Raw genomic sequence first — 20,692 nt, forward strand, 5'->3', positions numbered from 1 at the left:
GAGGAGCAGGAAGGCTGACGTTTCGGGCCTAGACTCTTCTTCAGGAAAAAAAAAAAAATTTTTCTGAAGAAGGGTCTAGGCCCGAAACGTCAGCCTTCCTGCTCCTCTGATGCTGCTTGGCCTGCTGTGTTCATCCAGCTCTACACCTTGGTATCTCAGATTCTCCAGCATCTGCAGTTCCTACTATCTCTGAAACTAAATGAAGGGGTGTTTTGCCCAGGGTTAGGCACTCTATCAAGTTGCAGTCCAGGGAAATTGGAAATCACCCAGCTACAAAACCAGGCCCCTTTCATCATCCCACATTCAACTTACCCGATGCTCCATGCCCCACTCCTTGGACTCTCCATATTGTTCCCCTAACCTGCTCCCATCTGCAGCTTCGCTCCTCTTCTGCCTGGGAATACTCCTCCCAGGTAGCTCTGTGACTTGGGCTAAGCTGCTATTCCCAGGCCCAGAACACAAGCCACCTCCAGTCCTAGGCTGGGGCTCCAGGCAAGATCAGCCCCACCCATCCAAATAGCCATCAGTGAGGCCACATTCTCTATTACTGTGTACAGTTTTGCTCTCCTTATTTAAGGAGTGATGTAAATGCATTGGAGGCTGTACATGTTGAGTAGTTTGCTATCTATAATGAGTGAGTTGTCTTATGAGGGAAGATTTGATAGGCTGAGCTTGTTTTCACTAGTGTCTGGAAGAGTGAAGGGTGATTTAATTTGAAGTTTAAAAGATCCTGAATGGTCTTGACAGGGTGGATGTAGAAAGGATGTTTACTCTTGTTAATTAGTCTAGAACGAGGGAATACTTTTAAATTAGGGTGTGCCATTTTGGACAGAGATGTGGGAAGTTGTGGTTGAGGGTTGTGCAAATTTGGAACTCTGTGCCTTAGGCAGTAAAGAGTAGGGTCAATGAATATTTTCAAGGTGGAGGTGGGTGGGTTTGCATTAGACATGGGAATCCAAGTTATCCGGTATAGAGGAGAATGTAGAATTCAGAATGGAAACCCATTAGCTGTGATTTTGTGGACTGATGGAGCAGGCCTGAATGGCCTACATTTGCTCTTCGTTCATATGCATTCTCCCTGCACCATCTCCCCTCCCCATCCCACCCCACCTTGCCAGCAAACCCCTCCCCTCCCCGTCCCTTTTTCTCTTCCGTTACATCTTAACAACCTTCTGCCTACTCCTCCTACACGTCCACACTCTCCTCTTCCTACCCGTCTCACCACTTCCCTTTTCTCCACCTCCACTCTCACTCACCTGCCCCATCCTCCATATTGTAGTCTCCCTTTCTTGCTTGGTCTGCCTCTCTAACAGTGTAAAATAATACACATTCTATTGTGGAAGTTAGTCTCTGGAAAGACTATTTACAGCTGTACTGGAAATCAAATACTTTTGCATGCAAGTTAAGTATGTGCCATTAACTAACGTTATCAACTGTAAACAATGTAATTGTAGGTGAATTACAACCCTGTCATTTAATTGCAGGTTTTGGGCACCCCAACAGAGGAAACTTGGCCTGGTGTTCACTCTCTACCACATTTGAAAACAGGTAATCTCTTTGGAATTTACATTGCAAATGAAAGTGCACTTGAGATTTTTAGAAAAATTCAAAGTAAGAATAGCTGGTCATTTTTCTAAGCCTATTAAATATTTTAATAGCGCATTTGTTGTATAAACTTAATTGCTGGATTAAAAAGGTGGAAGTTCATAGCACACCAGCCACTATCTCTTGTGTCTTCATCAGAACTGAAAACATGAGAGGGCTGAAAATCAACAGTTAGAGCAAAGACTTACTGGGTTGCAAAATAAATAAAAACAGATTGAGTAAAGTGATGAGGTGCTTGCGTTAATTACATAGTAGCTTTACTGAACAACAAGTGTCAAGATGCTTCATCAAGGCGTAGTTCAGCAGCAACCATTACCAAGCTAAAGGACGAGAAATTATAAGAGATGGCTAAAAGATCTCGCACAATATGGTTTTATGAAGGGTCTTGCTACAAGTTTGGAAAGGGTGAAGGATGGAATCATGGAACATAAGACCAAGATGGCAGAAGGTCTGGCTGCTGCCTAATGGTGAGGTGAAAGAAGTGAAATTGCATAAATGATCAGAATTGGATGAACATGGAATTCTGGAAGGAGTTGAAAGAGATTACAAAAGGGGGAAGCTTTGCAGGGGTTTGCTAGAAATTGTAAATTTGAGGTATAGGAGGTGGGGTGCCAATTGGATCAGTAAGGATAGGGCTGATGATTGAGTAATGCTTGATGCAGGATAGGATGTTGACAGCAGAATTAATGGATACATTAAAGTTCATCGACCAGGTACCACATGTACCCTGGTAATATACAGCTTCACCCTCCATCACCTCTCTCAACTGCTCCACTCTGTTGCCAGGTAGTTTGCCTGACATTCTGTCATGGATTAGCCACAAGTTCCTTGAGTTAGAATGCTAGCTTGTTGGATAGAAGGCGTGGAGTGTCTTTGTGACAGTCTCAGGTCTGTAGTTCTCTCTTGAGCTGGAGGGACTTTGCATTTATTTCGCTGAGGACTTTGTATGCTTATTCTTTATAACTGTTGGTATGGTTCCTGCTGTGGCAGACGATTGTTTGTTTTATTTTCTCAGCAGTACCTTGGATCTTTATATCTTTTTCATCTCTTCTTAGCAGTATCTTCTTTGGAGCAATTTTTGCCAGTAGAATTTGATTATTATTCTCCTTTAGCTTGTGCTGAATTAGATGGACTTATCACTTTAATTTCTCGAATATTTTGGGTTTTGTCCTTCCCTCGCAGTGATTTGAATTATTCATGAAACATGCTTGTTTACTTCTTCTTTTGTGTTACAAGGAGATACATTTGTGTTTGATGTCCCTCCATATAATTGGTAATTCTTCCTTGGAAGATGAGAAGTCAAACATTTTGCTTGAACTCAACCCCGTTTAATCACCTCAGCCCCTCATGGCAAAGTTGAATTTGAGATAGGTCGTTGTTCACTCTGCTGCATGGGGTTCTGACTCCATTTAACTGCAGATGCTTCCATTACTGTACATCCCCTTCAACGATGTAGACTATTCAGTTGCTGCCTCTTATGCCACTTCTTGATCTTTCCATTCGGATTCAGAACTTCCTTCAGTTTTGAAAGCAGTGGGAAAACATCTCAGCCAAACTATGCCAGTCAGAGCTTTCCAACTCTTTTTTTGGTATAATTTTCACTCCAACGTCACTAACCTCTGAAGATTCTGATTTTTGTTTAAGGTCTGCCATTAGCTTATGGAGCTTGACTAAATTTTCTACCGGCTTTTATTTGACCTTTTGTTTAATGTCTCCCACCTTTTTAATGACATTGAAGTAAGTACAAACTCTCCTGCCCAGGAGGAAACATGCTTGTTTGTGAACTGCATTTAGGTTTTCCATTACTTGGCATCCCCTGTGTTGTAGAGTTGTTACACCATGCCTTTAATGTTCAGTGTGACATCTCCAGACGATGTATGTGAATTTCTGTCAGTTGTAAGCAGAGGTTTGTCAACCAAAGCTGCCAACACTGTGATACTTGGTCCCTTGTCTAATTTGAAACTTATCAGATACCCATTGGCATAAATATCTGCATGCCGAAATGTTTGATGTGATTTCCCTGAGAGAAAATCTGCATGCATCTTCTACTGGATGAAGATTGTTCAAACTCATTTATGTCTTTGTGTGGGCAGTCCTTTTGCTTTTCTGTGACCGTAAACTACTTTGACACATTTTCTGAAACCTACCTATTGTACACAATAAAAATGTTTATCTTTGAAATAAAAGCAAAGTACTTGGCATACTAGAGACTTGAAATACAAACAAAGTGCTGGTGAAACTCCATGTCTGGCAGCACCTGTGGATAGAGGAACCGAGTTAACATTTCATGTCTGAGATGACTCTTCCTTGGAACCTGGGTTAATGGTGGTTTTCCAATGTTATTGCAGCTCTAAGTGTAATTTCCCCATCCTTTGTCATTCTAAGGTCATTGATAAAGCAGCTGAAGTTGGTTGGCCCCAGGTCATTCCCCTGTGGGCTGTTGTGGTGCGGTGGTAGTATCTCTAGCTCAACCAGGAGGCCCAGGTTCAAGTCCACCTGCTCTAGAGATGTGTAATGAAATCTCTGAGCACGTTGATTAGAAAATATCTACCCTGATCTGACTTTGTAGAGCTGAGATGATAGACCCCCAACAACTGTAACCATCTCCATATAAATCTGAGCAGAGCAGAGCTGTTGCAGTTCCTCATTTGATGATTTGATTCTGAGTAATGTAAGCTCTGTTACATTGGGCACCGACACCAGACGACTCCTTGCGAGCTCCTAGAGGAGGTCTAATTCTAACATTTCTTACAACTGTTCTACACTTTTAAACTTAAGTTCTCAATCTGTAAAAATTACTAATAATGTTCTTTTAACCTGCAATGTAACCTGTCTGCCTCCAAGTCTTTTTGATCTGTACATCCTTTGCTTGGTGTGATCTGCCTGTACTGCTCGTAAACAAAGCTTTTCACTGTATAATGGGTATACTTGACAATCAATCAATCATTTCATAAGCCACTGTGCACAGTAACTTCTAGTGAATGTTTGATTAGCTTGATGTATTGGCAGTAGGTTGACGTGTATGTGTTGGCAAGTTGTTCAAGCCATTAACATCGTCCTTCACGTTCTCAAACGCTAGCACACACAAACTGCACACGTACACAGCACATTCATGACTTCCAGACCCAAACTGAGGTGAAATCATTGAATGCATCTAAAGATTAAAAACACCACAGGTGGACGATGTAAAAGCAGGTTACGTGTGACAAGAACTAACTTGAACTGGCTTATCAAGAAATGCAATCTGAATTAAAACATCTCCAACAGCATAAAACAGATTCAGGAAGTGAACAATCCTGCTCTCAAGCTGGCTAAAACAATTCTTTCTCTAAGTTAGCAAAGATAAATCTACAGCACATCTCATTATTACAACACACAAGTGTCTTGTTAGAATCATACAATCCCCACAAGTGTGGAAGCAGGCCATTTGGCCCATTGAATCCACATGAACCATCCAAAGACCATCCCACCCAGACGCACCCCTGTCTAATCCTCATAACTCTGCATTTCCCATGGCCAGTCCACCTAACCTACACATCTTTGGAATGTGGGAGGAAACGGGAGCACCTAGAGGAAATCCAGGCAGACAAGGGGAGAATGTGTAAACTCCACATAATATTTACTATTATCAAATCTCCTGTGAATTACTTTGTCTCAATACACTGCATTGAATTTCAGTGTTAAATCTTGCCACAATGATTAAAGCCTTGGTGAGCTACGCCAGTGGGCAATTATTTGATGCAACAGAAAAAATATTGATCAATGTTTTGAGAGTGTAGGACTAAGCATATTGGCTGTATTTATAAAATTTAACATGTACCTTCAAAATATTTTAAGCAAATGCATCTTTATGAACATACTTTAAAACGTATTTATTTTATTGCTAGCTATATGCAAAATGTGTATTTAAATGTATACCTAAAATTAAACAGTAGGTGGCAATAGATACCATCACATTTCAAACCTTGAAATGTAACTTCAAGATTTTCCAATTTCATGGCTGAATATTCTCAGAAATGTAGCTTTGACATTAAATGCGCTGAAGATGAAAGTTATTTTGAATGTTGGATCTTTTTGTTCTATGTATACCTTTGAAAAATAAATTCTGCAACTTAGTCTCTTGCATTGGATCTCACTTGTCCTTTCACTATCCTTCACATTCTTGACATCGTGTTTCTTACAGGTATGTTTCTTTTCCATGATTATTTACCCCCTTCTATAGATATTAGTACAGAGTTTTGGTTCTTGTTGAACTACTGGAAGAAAAAAATCATTAAAAACACTAAAACATAAAAAGACAAGTTTTGATTAACCATGTAAAGTTCTAAAGTGCTTTACAGTCAATACTTTGAACTGTAGGTTCTATGATGTAGCAGCCAAGTTGTGCACAGTATGGTTTTTCAAACAGGAGTGGGATAAATGGCCAGATAATCTGCCTTGGTGATGTTGATTGAAGCATGAGGAGACCAGGAGAACACCACTGTTTCTCTTTTAAACCGTTCATGCTCACCTGAGAGAAAAGATTGGAGCTTGATTTGATATTTCATTTGAATTTCAACATTTCTGACAATGAAATACAATCCCAGAGACAGGAGCAGGAGTAGTCCATAATATTGACTATGCGGGCCCCATCGTTCAGCTTCAACTCCACCTTCCCACCTGCTCTGTGATCCCCTAAGAACGACCTTTTGTCTGTCCTAGCCTTGAACATATTCGGTGATGGAACGTCCACCGCCCCCCACACTGAGAGATTGTTTTTGTGAAAGGTGATTTTCATTGCTTGAATAACTCCATGTAAATAACACCATCCTACCTTTAAACTGATTCACCGAGTCATGTTAGCTAATATTTATCTTCATACATTTGAATTAGCCTTAAGTTTGAGGCACTTGTAATGGGCCTGTATTTCTTAGTCTGAAACTAAAATGAAATCCCACTTTTATGATCAATCTCGCTTAAAGGATGCTTTTCTTTCTGATTATTAATTTTATCTTATCTCATTAGGTTTAAAATAATGCAACCCTGGTTAGTTCCAGAACACCCTGTTCTAGGAAACAATCCTGAATATATTCTATGAGCTATTTCTGCTGATCTGATTCATTGTGTATGAGAAAATTAAAATCACTTACACTTTTTGCAGTTCCTTCTTTTACAAGACCCATTAAATAATGACTCGTATTCTGTCCCACAACATACCTACTATCAGGGGTCTATAAATTACTTTGTTTCTCTGCTATTTCTGAAGTCCATCCAAATTTATTCTACAACTTGAACTTCTGAAACAAGATCATTTCTCCTTCATTTACAGAACTACCGTATCTCCTTTACTTGTCTTTCTGACTTTATAAAATGTTAAACGTTTGTGAATATTCAAGAAAAATGTGCCGTAGCTTTCTGCAGCCTTTCTCACGGCTGCCACTCCTGACTCCCACGCAGGTCCACCACCAGTCTGTCTTCATTTGGGACCTCTCCGCTCTCGCTGCTGATTTTAACCTCACTGCCACACCGGTCTGCAACCAGTCTCTTTATTTCTGTCTCACCTCTCTAGCCCCTCCTTCATCTAATAGCCAATCTTGCCTTGTCAGGCTTTCAACATATTCGAGTAGTGAGGAATCCTGTATCCATTGTTGGAATTCATTCCAGTTACCCTCTTTACGAAACTTTTCTGTTCATCCAATATCAGGGCTGCTGAAATTTATCTACAGACGATGCCAGCTTGGTCTGAGGGTGCCATGTGGATCAGGGCAGTCTCAGTTGTGTAGGGGATGCACAGCAATGAGCTGGATGTGTGTCCCTGCAGCAGCATTACAATGCAGCTCAGGCAAAAGTGTACCATTGAAGTGCAGACGTGTCCCCTAAGTGGACTGGGGAAATGCCATGAGAGTTTTCCTTCCATTGTAAGATGGTTTGTAGACTGCACCTCCTTAGTGATTCTTTATTATCTTATACCTCTATCCACAGGGAGTTCTGTTTTAATCTTGCTGATGGATATTGTATAATGCCAGGGGAAGAAGTATAGTTACTCTACCTACACGTTTACCTTTTCTGTCGAATCTAAGTATGTGGTATCCTGGAATGTTTAATTCACAGCTGATTTTTCAGTAGACTTCTCTCAACAATTTTCAGTATGTCTGGTGCCTCCAGCTCCCTTTGTTTATTATAGATATTGTGTGTATTGATGTATAGACTTTTCAGTTAATTTTTAATCGGAGTATCCCTCATTTTATGCCTAAGGGACTTTTTGCACTCCTGTTTTATAACTGTTTATTTCTGTACCACGTATGTTTGCTCTTCCTTACTCTCCTTTGCAGTTTTCTCTATATTTAGCTGACTTACATTTCTTGTAGATTCCCCTCCCCCAATCCTTTTAAAGGGTTTGGACTTTCCTAGTTGCTCTTTCTACTAGAAAGTGGATCCTATATTGGTTCAGGAAGAGCATATCCTATTATTACTGCTCCATCCTATCCCAGAAGTGCTGCCAATGTCCCACAAAAAGAAACCCCTCTTTCCCACACTAGCTCTTCAACCATGTGCTAATCCTCCTGATTCACCAATTTTCACGTGGCTTGGGAAAACGTTTGGGGCCCTGCTTTTTAATTTAGTACCTAACTCCTACCACTCTTAGCAGAATTACTTGCTTGTTCCAATATGGGCTCTGACAACTGAATTTAACCCCTTCCCTTTACAAGTTCCCTTCCAGGTGCCATGAGACATCCTTACACTGGTAATACAGCATTTGTAATGCTCATTCTTGACAACTGAGAACTCCATCTATTACGTTAACTATAGAGCCCCCCATTACTACCACATTTCTGTTTCATGCTGCTTTCCCCTGGACTGCATTCAGAAACGTTGTGCTTTGGGCTGCATTGTGACTATCTCCCCTGCAGTCTTTCCTTTTGTCTTCACAGGTTACACTAGGCTGAATCTTTCTTTTTTGAATGGCAAAGTTCTATGTTGCAATGTCTGTTTGTGCCTATGTGCCCCTGGAAGGGATGGGATTTGGTAGGGGCTGGTGTTTGTGCCATGGGGCCAATTGAATTCTCTTGCCGTACCTTACCAATTACCTGCCTTGCTCCAAGGTCCTGTCTCATGTTTAATCACAGACCCTTCTTACTACACAATGTCCCAGAAAAGCTTGCCACTTGGCAGATATCCCAGAGATCACCAGCATACCTTGTGCCTGTGTCTTCTTTAAAAGCTTGTTGTGCACCCAAATAAGCATAGTGAGTCTGCAGCTCCCTGCACAGTTCCTGAAATTTGTCTGGAGACGATGCCAGCCTGGTCTGAGGGTGCCATGTGGATCAGGCCAGTCTCAGTTGTGTGGGGAAATACACAGCAATGAGCTGGATGTGTGTCCCTGCAGCAGCATTACAATGCAGCTCAGGCAAAAGTGTATTATAGAAGTGTCCCCTCAGTGGATTGGGGAAATGCCGTGAGAGTTGTTAGAAGCTGGCACATTTTGAACGCCAGTGTCCATGGACATGGGCTACATGTGCCCATGCAGTGTGTTTGGAGATGTTAGTGCTTGGTGTCCAATACTGAGGTTGTTCAGAGCAAGCAGCAAGCTGAATTCATCAGAACTCCTGTTCTGGTTTAAATTTCAACATCTAGCTGGTTTGGCAAGTTTAGTTAAATGGAGAGTTGAATAATAATGAGGCCAGTTGGCCATCAACAAAGCATTTAAGAAGAAATAATCCCCCTTAATTGCCACTGTCTAGTGAGAAACTCGGCTCACCCCTTTGTGAAAAGCATAAAGATGGAGTGATATACTCCTAACGTGAGAAAGGCCTTATAGGACATCTTGACCGATTCTGCCATACATCTTGCCACATCCCATGTTGCTCAGATCCTGGAAAGAGTCTGCACATTGTGCCTGATGGGCAGGATCAGTGTCTGCAGGACCTCCATCTCAACATCTCTGAAAATCCCTGATAGCTGGGTCCCTAACAGTCAGATCTTCCCATTCCTGAGCTTGTATTCTTTCCCCCTCTGGGACATGACTTTACTCACGATAAAACCTCTCCGATCTTGTAGGTCTCTGCAACTTTCCCTCCAGCTTAATAACTGAGCTGGCATGTCTGAGTGGGGTAGTCTGGTTGTTCTCAAACTTGCACATTCTATAGTCCAGACACCTCTTCAGTGAACTGCTGACTATTACTCCCTCCAAACTTTGCCCAAGAAAAAGGCTCACCTTTGTCCCCCTCCACCCACACATCAACGAATACTGGTCACGTTTGGACATTGAGCAGTGTTTCCGCTGCCTCCGCCTCTGCGCTTACCTTTTCAACCGTGAGCCTAACCCTCCTTCTACTGACCCCTTCTCCCGCCTCCAACACACCCCCTCCTCCTGGACACCACCCCAAGGCCTCCTAACCTCCCTCGACCTCTCCATCTACAACTGCCATCGAGACATCAATCGCCTCAACCTTCACCCCTCTCACCCTCTCCAACCTCTCCCCCACAGAACATGCAGCCCTCCGCTCCAACCCTAACCTCACCATAAAACCCGCGGACAAGGGAGGCGCAGTTGTAGTATGGCGCACTGACCTCAACATCGCCGAGGCCAGACGCCAACTCTCCGATACCACCACCTATCGCCCCTTTGATCATGACCCCACCCCCGACCACCAAACCATCATCTCCCAAACCATCCACAACCTCATCACCTCAGGTGACCTTCCACCCACAGCCTCCAACCTCTTCGTTCCCCAACCCCGCACCGCCCGCTTCTATCTCCTTCCCAAAATCCACAAACCTGAGTGCCCTTGTCGACTCATTGTCTCCGCCTGCTCCTGCCCCACCAAACTTATCTCCACCTATCTCGACTCCATTTTCTCCCCCTTGGTCCAGGAACTCCCTACCTACATCCATGACACCACCCACACCCTCCACCTCCTCCAGAACTTCCAATTCCCCGGTCCCCAACACCTCCTCTTTACCATGGACATCCAGTCCCTATACACCTGCATTCTCCATACGGATGGCCTAAAGGCCCTCCGCTTCTTCCTGTCCCGCAGGCCCGACCAGTCCCCCTCCACTGACACCCTCATCCGCTTAGCCGAACTCGTCCTCACCCTCAACAACTTCTCTTTCAATTCCTCCCACTTCGTACAAACAAAGGGGGTGGCCATGGGTACCCGCATGGGCCCGAGCTATGACTGCCTCTTTGTAGGTTACGTGGAACAATCCCTCTTCCGTACCTACACTGGCTCTAAACCCCACCTCTTCCTCCGTTACATTGATGACTGTATCGGCGCTGCCTCGTGCTCCCACGAGGAGCTCGAACAGTTCATACACTTCAACACCTTCCACCCCAACCTTAAGTTCACCTGGACCATCTCCAATACCTCTCTCTCCTTCCTGGACCTCTCCGTCTCCATCTCTGGCAACCACCTAGAAACCGATATCTATTTCAAGCCCACCGACTCCCACAGCTACCTAGAATACACCTCCTCCCACCCACCTTCCTGCAAAAATGCCATCTCCTATTCCCAATTCCTTCACCTCCGCTGCATCTGCTCCCAGGATGAGGCATTCCACTCCCGTACATCTCGGATGTCCTCGTTTTTCAAGGACCGCAACGTCCCCTCCCTCAGTGGTCGAGAATGCCCTCGACCGTGACTCCCGCATTTCCCGCAACTCATCCCTCACACCCCCTCCCTGCAATAACAACCAAAACAGAATCCCCCTCGTCCTCACGTACCACCGCATCAACCTCCGGATCTAATGCATCATCCTCCGACACTTTCGCCATCTGCAATCGGACCCCACCACCAAAGACATTTTTCCCTCCCCACCCTTATCTGCTTCATCTGCACATCTGCTAATGTGGTATACTGCATCCGCTGTTCCCGTTGTGGCCTCCTCTACGTCGGGGAAACCAAGCGGAGGCTTGGGGACCACTTTGCAGAACACCTACACTCGGTTCGCACTAAACAACTGCACCTCCCAGTCGCGAACCATTTCAATTCCCCCCTCCCATTCCTCAGACGACATGCCCCTCCTGGGCCTCCTGCAGTGCCACAATGATGCTACGTGAAGGTTGCAGGAACAGCATCTCCTATTTCGCTTGGAAACCCTGCAGCCTAATGGTATCAATGTGGACTTCACAAGCTTCTAAATCTCCCCTCCCCCTACCGCATCCCAAAACCAGCCCAGCTTGTCCCCGCCTCCCTAATCTGTTCTTCCTCCCACCTATCCCCTCCTCCCACCTCAAGCCCCACCCCATCTCCTACCTACTAGCCTCATCCCGCCCCCTTGACCTGTCCGTCCTCCCTGGACTGACCTATCTCCTCCCTACCTCCCCACGTACACTCCCCTTTACTGGCTCCATCCCCGCCTTTTTGACCTGTCTGTCTCCTGTCCACCTATCTTCTCCTCTATCCATCTTCTATCCGCCTCCCCCTCTCTCCCTATTTATTTCAGAACCCCCTTCTCCTACCCCCTTTCTGAAGAAGGGTCTAGGACCGAAACGTCAGCCTTCCTGCTCCTCTGCTGCTTGGCCTGCTGTGTTCATCCAGCTCTACACCTTGTTATCTCAGATTCTCCAGCATCTGCAGTTCCTACTATGTTTGCCCAAGAAATATTCATTTTCTTTTCACTATTCTTTCTTCTTCCTATACACTGAATTTCAGTCAGGAAGGACACTTGAAATGCAATTTTAAAGTAAGTTTTTCTCCCAAATATATATTTACATCAATTTTATCAGGTTCAGCTGTAAGCAAGCATGCCGAATGAATGCAAAGACTAAATTTGCATCTGTAAAATTTGTCACAGTTTTTAATTGCAGCTGAACATGGAGATTTTCTGAAAAAGATGTAAAAGAATACCATCAAAAGGCAAGTCAGTTTGCTTCTCAGAGTACCTAGCTACAGTGCTAACAAAGGCCTGTACACAGATGATCTGCTAACTCCCTTGTTCAGGGGGTTTTCATACAGAATGCAGGAAGGGGTTTCACTAGCGTTGCTGGATTCCAAGTGGGGAAAAAACTGAAGGTTTGAACAACTGACTTTTTTTTATTAAGTAAAATAGTGTGAAAATTATGATTGCAACCTCAGCAGCAGCTACAGTTCGTTTCATCCCAAGCTATGTGTTAGCCACTAGATTTCAGTGCAATGTGAAAGACTCTGTGGGGGTGTTGCACATGGTCATTGACTTTCAACTGGTTTAGAAAAAACCCAGAAACAAACCTGTTTTATTGATGTAAATATCCTTTGATGAAGTTTGGATTTTGCTATGTGCTGCTGTGTTAGGTTACCACAGTAAATAATCTTCAGGAAGGTCAACGGGTTTCAAGCCACTAAGCCACTGATCCTCAGATGAAAGCCCTTCATTAATACAAATATGTGAGAGTGACTTAAACTTTGCCGAAGATTTTCATAGCATTCAATTCAATTTAATCAACAGAATAATTTTTTTTTTTGAAGAAACAACTTTGCAATTACAACGCAACTTGTTGTTTGCACTAGATGGTCAGTGGAGAGATGTTGTAATGATTTAGGAGCTGATATTTGCCCTGTTAATTTTACCAACCAAAGTGCCAACACAAGTACCAAACAGGATTTTCTATCCTATCTAAGACTTCAGTTTAATGACCCACTTTCAGATTCTAAAATACTATTTATTAGTTTCATCACCACATTAAAATCTTGCCAATTATTTTTTAAAAATCTGAACATTCTACTTTGAAGTTATTTTAATGAAGACAAAATGCAATTATTATAACCATTGTAAGGTATCAATAACTTAGCAAATAATCAAACACACAAAATCAATTTATGATCTGTATGTCTGATAAATACACATACATATGTATTTCAATGATAGTTAATGAATAAATCTCGTACTAGAACAACCTGCTGAGCTTATGTTCAAAGTATGTATTAACATATGTAACTAATAAATAAGCATTCAACACAGTGAACAATAAAATAAAATTTGGATTCCAAATTACCATGTCATCAAATACAAGGCAAAGGATCTTCTGTTGTTGCTTGGTGCTTGCAAACTATCCACACCTACCTGCAACCTACCAATCTTCAATTACATTGTTTAAAGTAAGAACAATATTGCTTCGCAAGTACCTTTCCCTTTCTTTGAACCTTAAAACCTGACAAGTTTAGTGTATAAAACAATTTTAATTGCTGTTGTATTGGTTGATGCTGTTAATTGATCTAATTCCACAACAGTCAGAAAACCATAATTAAACTGCCATGCCATCTTAAGAATTGAATTAAGTTGCAAATTCAGAAAAAAGGAAAATGTTGGGATTGATACACAGTTGGCTAATCTGCTTTACCTATTCTGTGCCCTAAAACTGAACTTCCACCTCCTCCACACCCCCATCCACCCACCCACCCACCCAATGCAGATCTAAAGACCTACCACTATATGTCATGAAAAAATATAGTCGTCTAATTTTATATTAGCCTCCGACACCTGTCAGCAATGCAAACCCAATGAGACTAGCACTGGGCTGAATGGAAATAATAACTAGATATCCGAAACAGGTCTGTACTTCAAGTATCTCAATTGTAAATGCAAACACATTCTCTGTGTACTAGTGGCATGCTCAAACTGGAGACCTTCAATACCAAGCTGCTAATAATAATCCATAAATTTCATTTTGTGATGAAAAGAATTATTTTTGTTTTATTAACCACAGGCACACAACTATTTTCTCTACAGTTGCAATTTTTTTTTATTTCTCTCAACTTCAAGGCATGTAACGATACACTGTGGGAAACAACATCAGTGCTGAATGTGCCCTGAATTTTAATTTGCAATGATAAACAAGCTGTATCACAGACTAAAGATGAACTACTGTCAAAGTGCGAATATAGTTTAACAATCTACCACATTCATTTATGAGCCACATAAATAAGTAAACTTTTTCACAGGAACCCACTGTAATGGTCTACAGTTTGTGAATTTGCTACTGACATCAGCTAAAAATACAAGCTGATGGATGTCTTTCTTAGCTTCTCATTGCACCAAACAGGAATGTAAGTCTTTCAGCCTAACCCTGATGCTGACTGTACTGTGGCGTCTACGATGAGAATGAATGCTTGAAGTTGTTCCTTTGCTTAGAGATTACTTTATTGCTTCATTGTTAGGAGTTACCCAAGAGTATTGAGATGACGTACAAGTATCTACTTTCACACGTATCCCAGGCTGTTTTAGTCCAGCTGAAGACAGCTGTGCTACCCTGAGTCACTAACTCTCAATTCTATCCATCTCCCTGGCAACAGTTTAATCACAACCTTGGTGTCACATCTGACCTGGAGGTGACCTTCCAATCCCATCGGTGTCATCACTATGATCAGCTGTTTCAACCTCCATAACATTGCTCAACATCCTGTCAGCCTGTCATCTGCTGAAACCCTCATTTGTGCTTTCATCATCACTAGGCTCAACACAATCCCAGTTAGTCTCCCACATCTTATCCTCCGCACACCTGCAGCCATTCTGGCAGCCTATGTCTTAATTTGCAGCAAGCCGTGTCCTATCACCTTGCTCTCAATGAACTACAAAGGCTCCCAGTAAAACAACACCATGATTTTAAAACACTTGACCTTGTTTGCAAACACTTTGGGGCCTTCCCCCTCCTTGTCCCCAGCTCACAGCTCTCAGATATCCAGACTCCCCGAATTCTCGCCTCTCATGAATCCCAGTTTTGACTATTTTGCTACTTGAAAGATTCTGCTTTCAATTTTCATGGACCTAGCTTTGGAATCATAGAATAGAATCCCTACAGTGTGGGAGCAGGTTATTTAGCCCATTTGAGTCCACACCAACCCTCTGGAGAGCATCCTATCCTCGCAATCCTTGTAACCCTGCATTTCCCATGTCTAACCCACCTAACCTCCACATCCCTGGACACTATGGGCAATTTCTCATGGCCAATTCACCTAACCTGCACATCTTTGGACTGTGGGAGGACAGACACTGGGAGAATCTGCAAACTCCACACACACAGTGGCCCAAGGGTGGAATCAAAGCTGGACCCCTGGCACTATATGGCAGCAGTGCTAACTACTGAGACACTCTGGAACACTCTCCCTACTTCTGTCTGCCTCACCTTTCTTTGAGACAGTCCTCAATATCTAACTCTTTGTCCAAGCTTTTCTTCATCTGACTTATCTCCCTACCTGGATTGATGACACACTTTGTTTTATTATTCTATGAAATGTCTTGAAACATTTCATTACTTCAAAAGGTGCTATATAAATAAAACTTGTTGCCTCAAGGATCTCGTAATATTGTTGAATTTATGTCCTAAGCGGCACAGTGGCTCAGTGGTTAGCATTGCTGCCTCACAGTGCCAGGAACCCAGGTTCGATTCTACCCTCGAGCAACTGTCTGTGTGGAGTTTGCACATTCTCCCCGTGTCTGCGTGGGTTTCCTCCCACACTCCAAAGATGTGCAGGTTAGGTGGATTGGGCATGCTAAATTGCCCATAGTCTTCAGGGATGTGTAGATTAGGTGGGTTATAGAGGGATGGGTCAGTTTGGACTTGTTGGGCCGAAGGGCCTCTTTCCACACTGCAGGGGTTCTATGATATCTCCATAACAACACGGTGGTCTGATAACTCAACAAATTCCATCCATATGACCACCTAAAATAGGAACAGGAGTAGGCCATTCAGGCCTTAAGCCTGCTTTGCCATTCAGTGGGAATCATGGCTATTCTGATATTCTTCATGTCCACTTTCTTTCATTTTCCCTGTAACCCTTGGTTCCCCAACTAATATTTATAAGGACTGTACTCCCATGGTTCTTAATGCCAAGGAGTTCCAAAGATTCTTCACCCTCTGAGAAGAAACAATTCCTCCCCATCTTAGTCTTAATATGGCGCTCCTTTATTCTGAGACTGTGTGCTTCTGGTCGTAGACTCTCCCATCAGGGGAAACATCCTCTCAGAATTTATCCTGTCAACCTTTGTAAGAATCCGATATGTTTCAATGAGATCATCTCTCATTCTTCTAAACTCCAGTGAGTAGAGTTTTTAGCCTTTGCTCATAAGACATTCCCTCCATACCAGAGATCAAACTTGTGAACCTCCTCTGAGCTGCCTCCAAAGAAATAACATCCATACCTTGACCCTCTGCTCGCTAATCAACATTGGCTCCTGGTTGAATAACACCACAATTCTAAAATTCTCATCCTTGTCTTTAGATCTCTCCTTTTTCTCACTTTTCCGCATTGCTATGTTATCCTGCAGTCTTAGCCATCTTGCAGTTATGTTAACATTCCCAGTTCCCTTCATTTCCACCATCGATGGTTGGCTGGGGTTATAGTTGCATGGACCCAATGCGCTCAAATTCTCTTACTCGCTTGGCTCTATTCATCTAACGTGATTTTTAAAATCTACCTCTGTGCCTCTCAATATCTAGTGGTGGTGAAAAGATTGGGGTAGTTTCAGAAGCCAGAGTGTAAGAGTGACCAAAAAATACTACAAGGGGAAATTCAAGTATTAAAGAAAGTTAGTGAGAAATATATAAATGTATAAGCTTCTATATTTGCATAAATCAAATAAAAGAAGCTAAAGTGAGTGTTGGGCTCTTGATAATTGAGACTGAATTAATTATGGGAAATAAGGATTTAGTGAAGTGTTTGAACAATTATTTTTAATCCATCTTTGCAGGAGAGGCTGCAAAAAGCATTCCAAAATCACAAAAAAAGTGAAGTGAAAGATTGGAACATCTACATAAATCATAATCACTAAAGAAAAAGAACTGAGAAAACTATTTAGTCGATAAAACCCTGGCTAGACCAGACTTGGAATATTGTGTTCAGTTTTGGTCACCTCATTATAGGAAAGATGTGGAAGCTTTAGAGAGGGTGCAGAGGAGATTTACCAGGATGCTGCCTGGACTGTAGGGCAGGTCTTAGGAGGAAAGGTTGAGGGAGCTAGGGCTTTTCTCATTGGAGCGAAGAAGGATGAGAGGTGGTTTGATAGAGGTGTACAAGATGATGAGAGGCATAGATAGAGTGGATAGCCAGTGACTTTTTCCTGGGGTAGAAATGACTATTATGAGGGGGCATAATTTTAAGGTGATTGGAGGAAGGTATTGGGGAGATGTCAGAAGTAGGTTCTTCACACAGAGAGTGGTGGGTGTGTGGAATGCGCTGCCGGCAGTGGTAGTGGGGTCAGATACTTTACAGACTTTTAAACGACTCTTGGATAGGCACATGGAGGATAGTAAAATGTAGGGTATGCAGGGTAGATTGATCTTAGAGTAGGATATTAGCACAAGATCATGGACTGAAGGGTCTGTACCGTTCCACGTTCCACGTTCACCACTGGACCAATTAGCCTGTGTCCCAGGCATTTAAAAAATGTGGTTTGAGGTAGTGAGTACATTGTAATCATCCAAAGCTGTGTAACATCAGGAAAGGTCCCAACAGTTTGAAAAATGTAAAGGTTACACCATTATTCAAGAAAGTAGGGCGACAGAAATTGGAAAACCTACGGACCAATTGGCCTAGCATCTGATGTTACCAAATGCTGGAATCTGTTATTAAGGATGGAGCCACTGAATATATTCAGGGTGGAGCTGACAGATTTTTAATCGATTAGAGGAGTTGAGTGCTTTGGAGGATAGGCAGCAAAGTGAAATTAAGGCCACAATCCGATCAGCCAGGTAGTATAGATGGAATTCAGGGAAGCTAGACAATCAGATCAGGATAATGGGAAACTGAGGCTTATGAGGAATGATGGAAAGAGACTTGAGTAGCAATGGTTTGGTTGGCCCTGTTACTGTGCCATTTGTTCTATGGATCTAATCTTACATATGATGCTAATAGATATGGTGTATGAAGGGCAAACCAAATTCTTTGATCTAAAGAGACATTACAAAAGCAAAAATATGCAAATCTAGAGCCACTTTGACAATTTCACATAGAATTCTGTCATTTCCTAGTGAGTGAATTGAGCTGGTGAGAGCAATGTCTATGACCTCCATGATATGAAAGTCTGGAATGGGGCTGAAAGCTTCTTCAGTGACCGCATTCTCCATTGTATGGAATTCTAGGTACTGCTCTGTACATCTTTCCAGCTGCTTCCCAGATGCAGTGATCATTTTTGTCTTCAAGGGGGCTGATTTGGTTGCTGCTGAGCCTGTTACTTTCCTTACTCATTCATACTTAGTTATTCTTTCATGGGAAGATGGGTGTCCCTGGCTAGATCAGCATTAATTGCCCATCCCTAAATGCCCTGGCAAAGGCGGTGGTGAGTGGCCTTCTTAAGCAGCTGCAGAACATGGAGCGTAGAGTTATCCATAGTATTGTTTCAAAGAGATTTACAGGATTTTTGACCCAGTGACCGTGAGGAAATGGTGATAAATTTCTGGTCAGGCTGCTGCGTTGGGCAACTGGCAGGTATTCTGCTCCATCTGTTGCCTTCATTCTTCGAGGTGATACGGGTCACTGATTTTGAATATGGTGTTAAAGGAGGCTTACTGAGTTACATACTGCTGCCACTGTGCAGTGGTGGTGAAGGGAATGAATGTTGAGGGTTAGGATGCCAATCAATTGACTGGAGCAGGAAAGCTGACGTTTCGGGTCTTGACCCTTCTTTTTCTGAAGAAGGGTCCAGACCTGAAACAGCAGCTTTCCTGCTCCTCTGATGCTGCCTGGCCTGCTGTGTTCATCCAGCTTCACACCTTGTTATCTCAGATTCCAGCATCGGCCGTTCCTACTGTCTCTCGATCATTTGACTACTTTGTCCTGAATAGTGACGAGTTTCTTGAGTTTTGTTGTAGCTACACTTACTCAGGTAAGTTTTCACCTCAGTCCTGATTTGTGCCTTGTGTTTGGTGGACAGGCTTCGGGAAGATAGGAGTTAAGTTACTTGTGTAAGAATTCCTAACCCCTCTTGTTCTTGTAGGCACACTATTTATCTGTCCGGTCTAATTCAGTTTCTAATCAATGGTTATAAGCCCCAGGATGTTAGAGACAGACTATTTGATGATGGTGAAGCCATTGAATGTTATGGTCAGAAAGTTATACTGTCTCTTGTTGGCGAAGATCATTTACTGGCTTCTGTGTGGTATGAATGCTAACTGCTATATGTCAACGCAAACCTGTGTATTGTCTGAAGTCTTGATGCAAGTGGATACAAACTGCTTCAGTATTGGAGCAGTTGTGAATGTTGCTGAACATTGTGTAATTATCAATTAACACCTGTACTTCTGACCTTATGGAGGGGAAGATGTTTGGATCAAATTCACTGTCCTGAGGAACTCCTGCAGAAATGTCCCTGAGCTGAGATAACTGACTTCCAGCAACCACCATCATCTCTTCCTTGGTATTAGGTATGATTCCAACCAGTAGAGAATTCTCCTGCTCCACCCATTCCCACTGACTTGAGTTTTCAAGGGCTCCTTGATGTCATGCTCAATGATTGAAGCGTCCCACCCAGAGTACATTCTGTGCTGTTGCCATGCTCAATGCTCCTTTCAAATGATGCTTAAAATAGAGGAGTACTGACTCCTCAACTGACAGAGGGAGGCAGTAGGTGTTATTGGAACGTTTCATTTGGTGCTATGAGACTTTGTTGGGTCGGGGTCCAGAGTGAATGTTCAGGATTCCCAGAACAGTTCCCTCTTGACTATGTACCATTGTGCTGTTGCTGTTGAGTGATGGAAGAGGCGTCCAAATAAGTGACTCCTGGAGTCTGTCCAATTCAGGGCAGTGTGCTGGCTTCCAGGCCTGGAGGTCCAGTGGAAGGCCTTTAGCATTGCAAGATTGGCAGCCCTGCTGTCAGAAATGGACACTGTTGAAGTATGTGGAGAGGCATGAGGATGTCTCCATTGAGGTTTTCAGCCCTAAGTGGGTGAGATCAGATTAAGGGCATTGAGGAGGAGGATTCATTGTCCCCACCCACAATAATGGCCACTGTCACATTGTGACTTTTTTTTTTTTTTTTTTTGCAGTGTTATCTGTCCCATTGAACGATTAGACAAAAAAGACTGCAGATGCTGAAATCCAAGGTAGACAGACAGGAAGCTGGAAGAACACAGCAGCCCAGGCAGCATCTGGAGGAAAGGAGCAGTCAACGTTTCGGGTATTGCCCTTCTTCA

The 20,692-nt window shown here is 42.9% G+C and overlaps 1 protein-coding gene across 1 annotated transcript in view; it reads left to right on the plus strand.

Moving 5' to 3' along the window:
- Positions 1-20,692, plus strand: part of cdk14 (cyclin-dependent kinase 14) — a 365,296-nt gene that overhangs the window by 340,221 nt on the left and 4,383 nt on the right. The window contains 1 exon segment of the mRNA XM_048607904.1: positions 1,485-1,548. Within this exon segment, the coding sequence (XP_048463861.1) occupies positions 1,485-1,548 (64 nt within the window).

This window comes from Rhincodon typus, chromosome 2 (genome assembly GCF_021869965.1).
Source record: "Rhincodon typus isolate 14 chromosome 2, sRhiTyp1.1, whole genome shotgun sequence".
Classification (NCBI taxonomy): Eukaryota; Metazoa; Chordata; class Chondrichthyes; order Orectolobiformes; family Rhincodontidae; genus Rhincodon; species Rhincodon typus.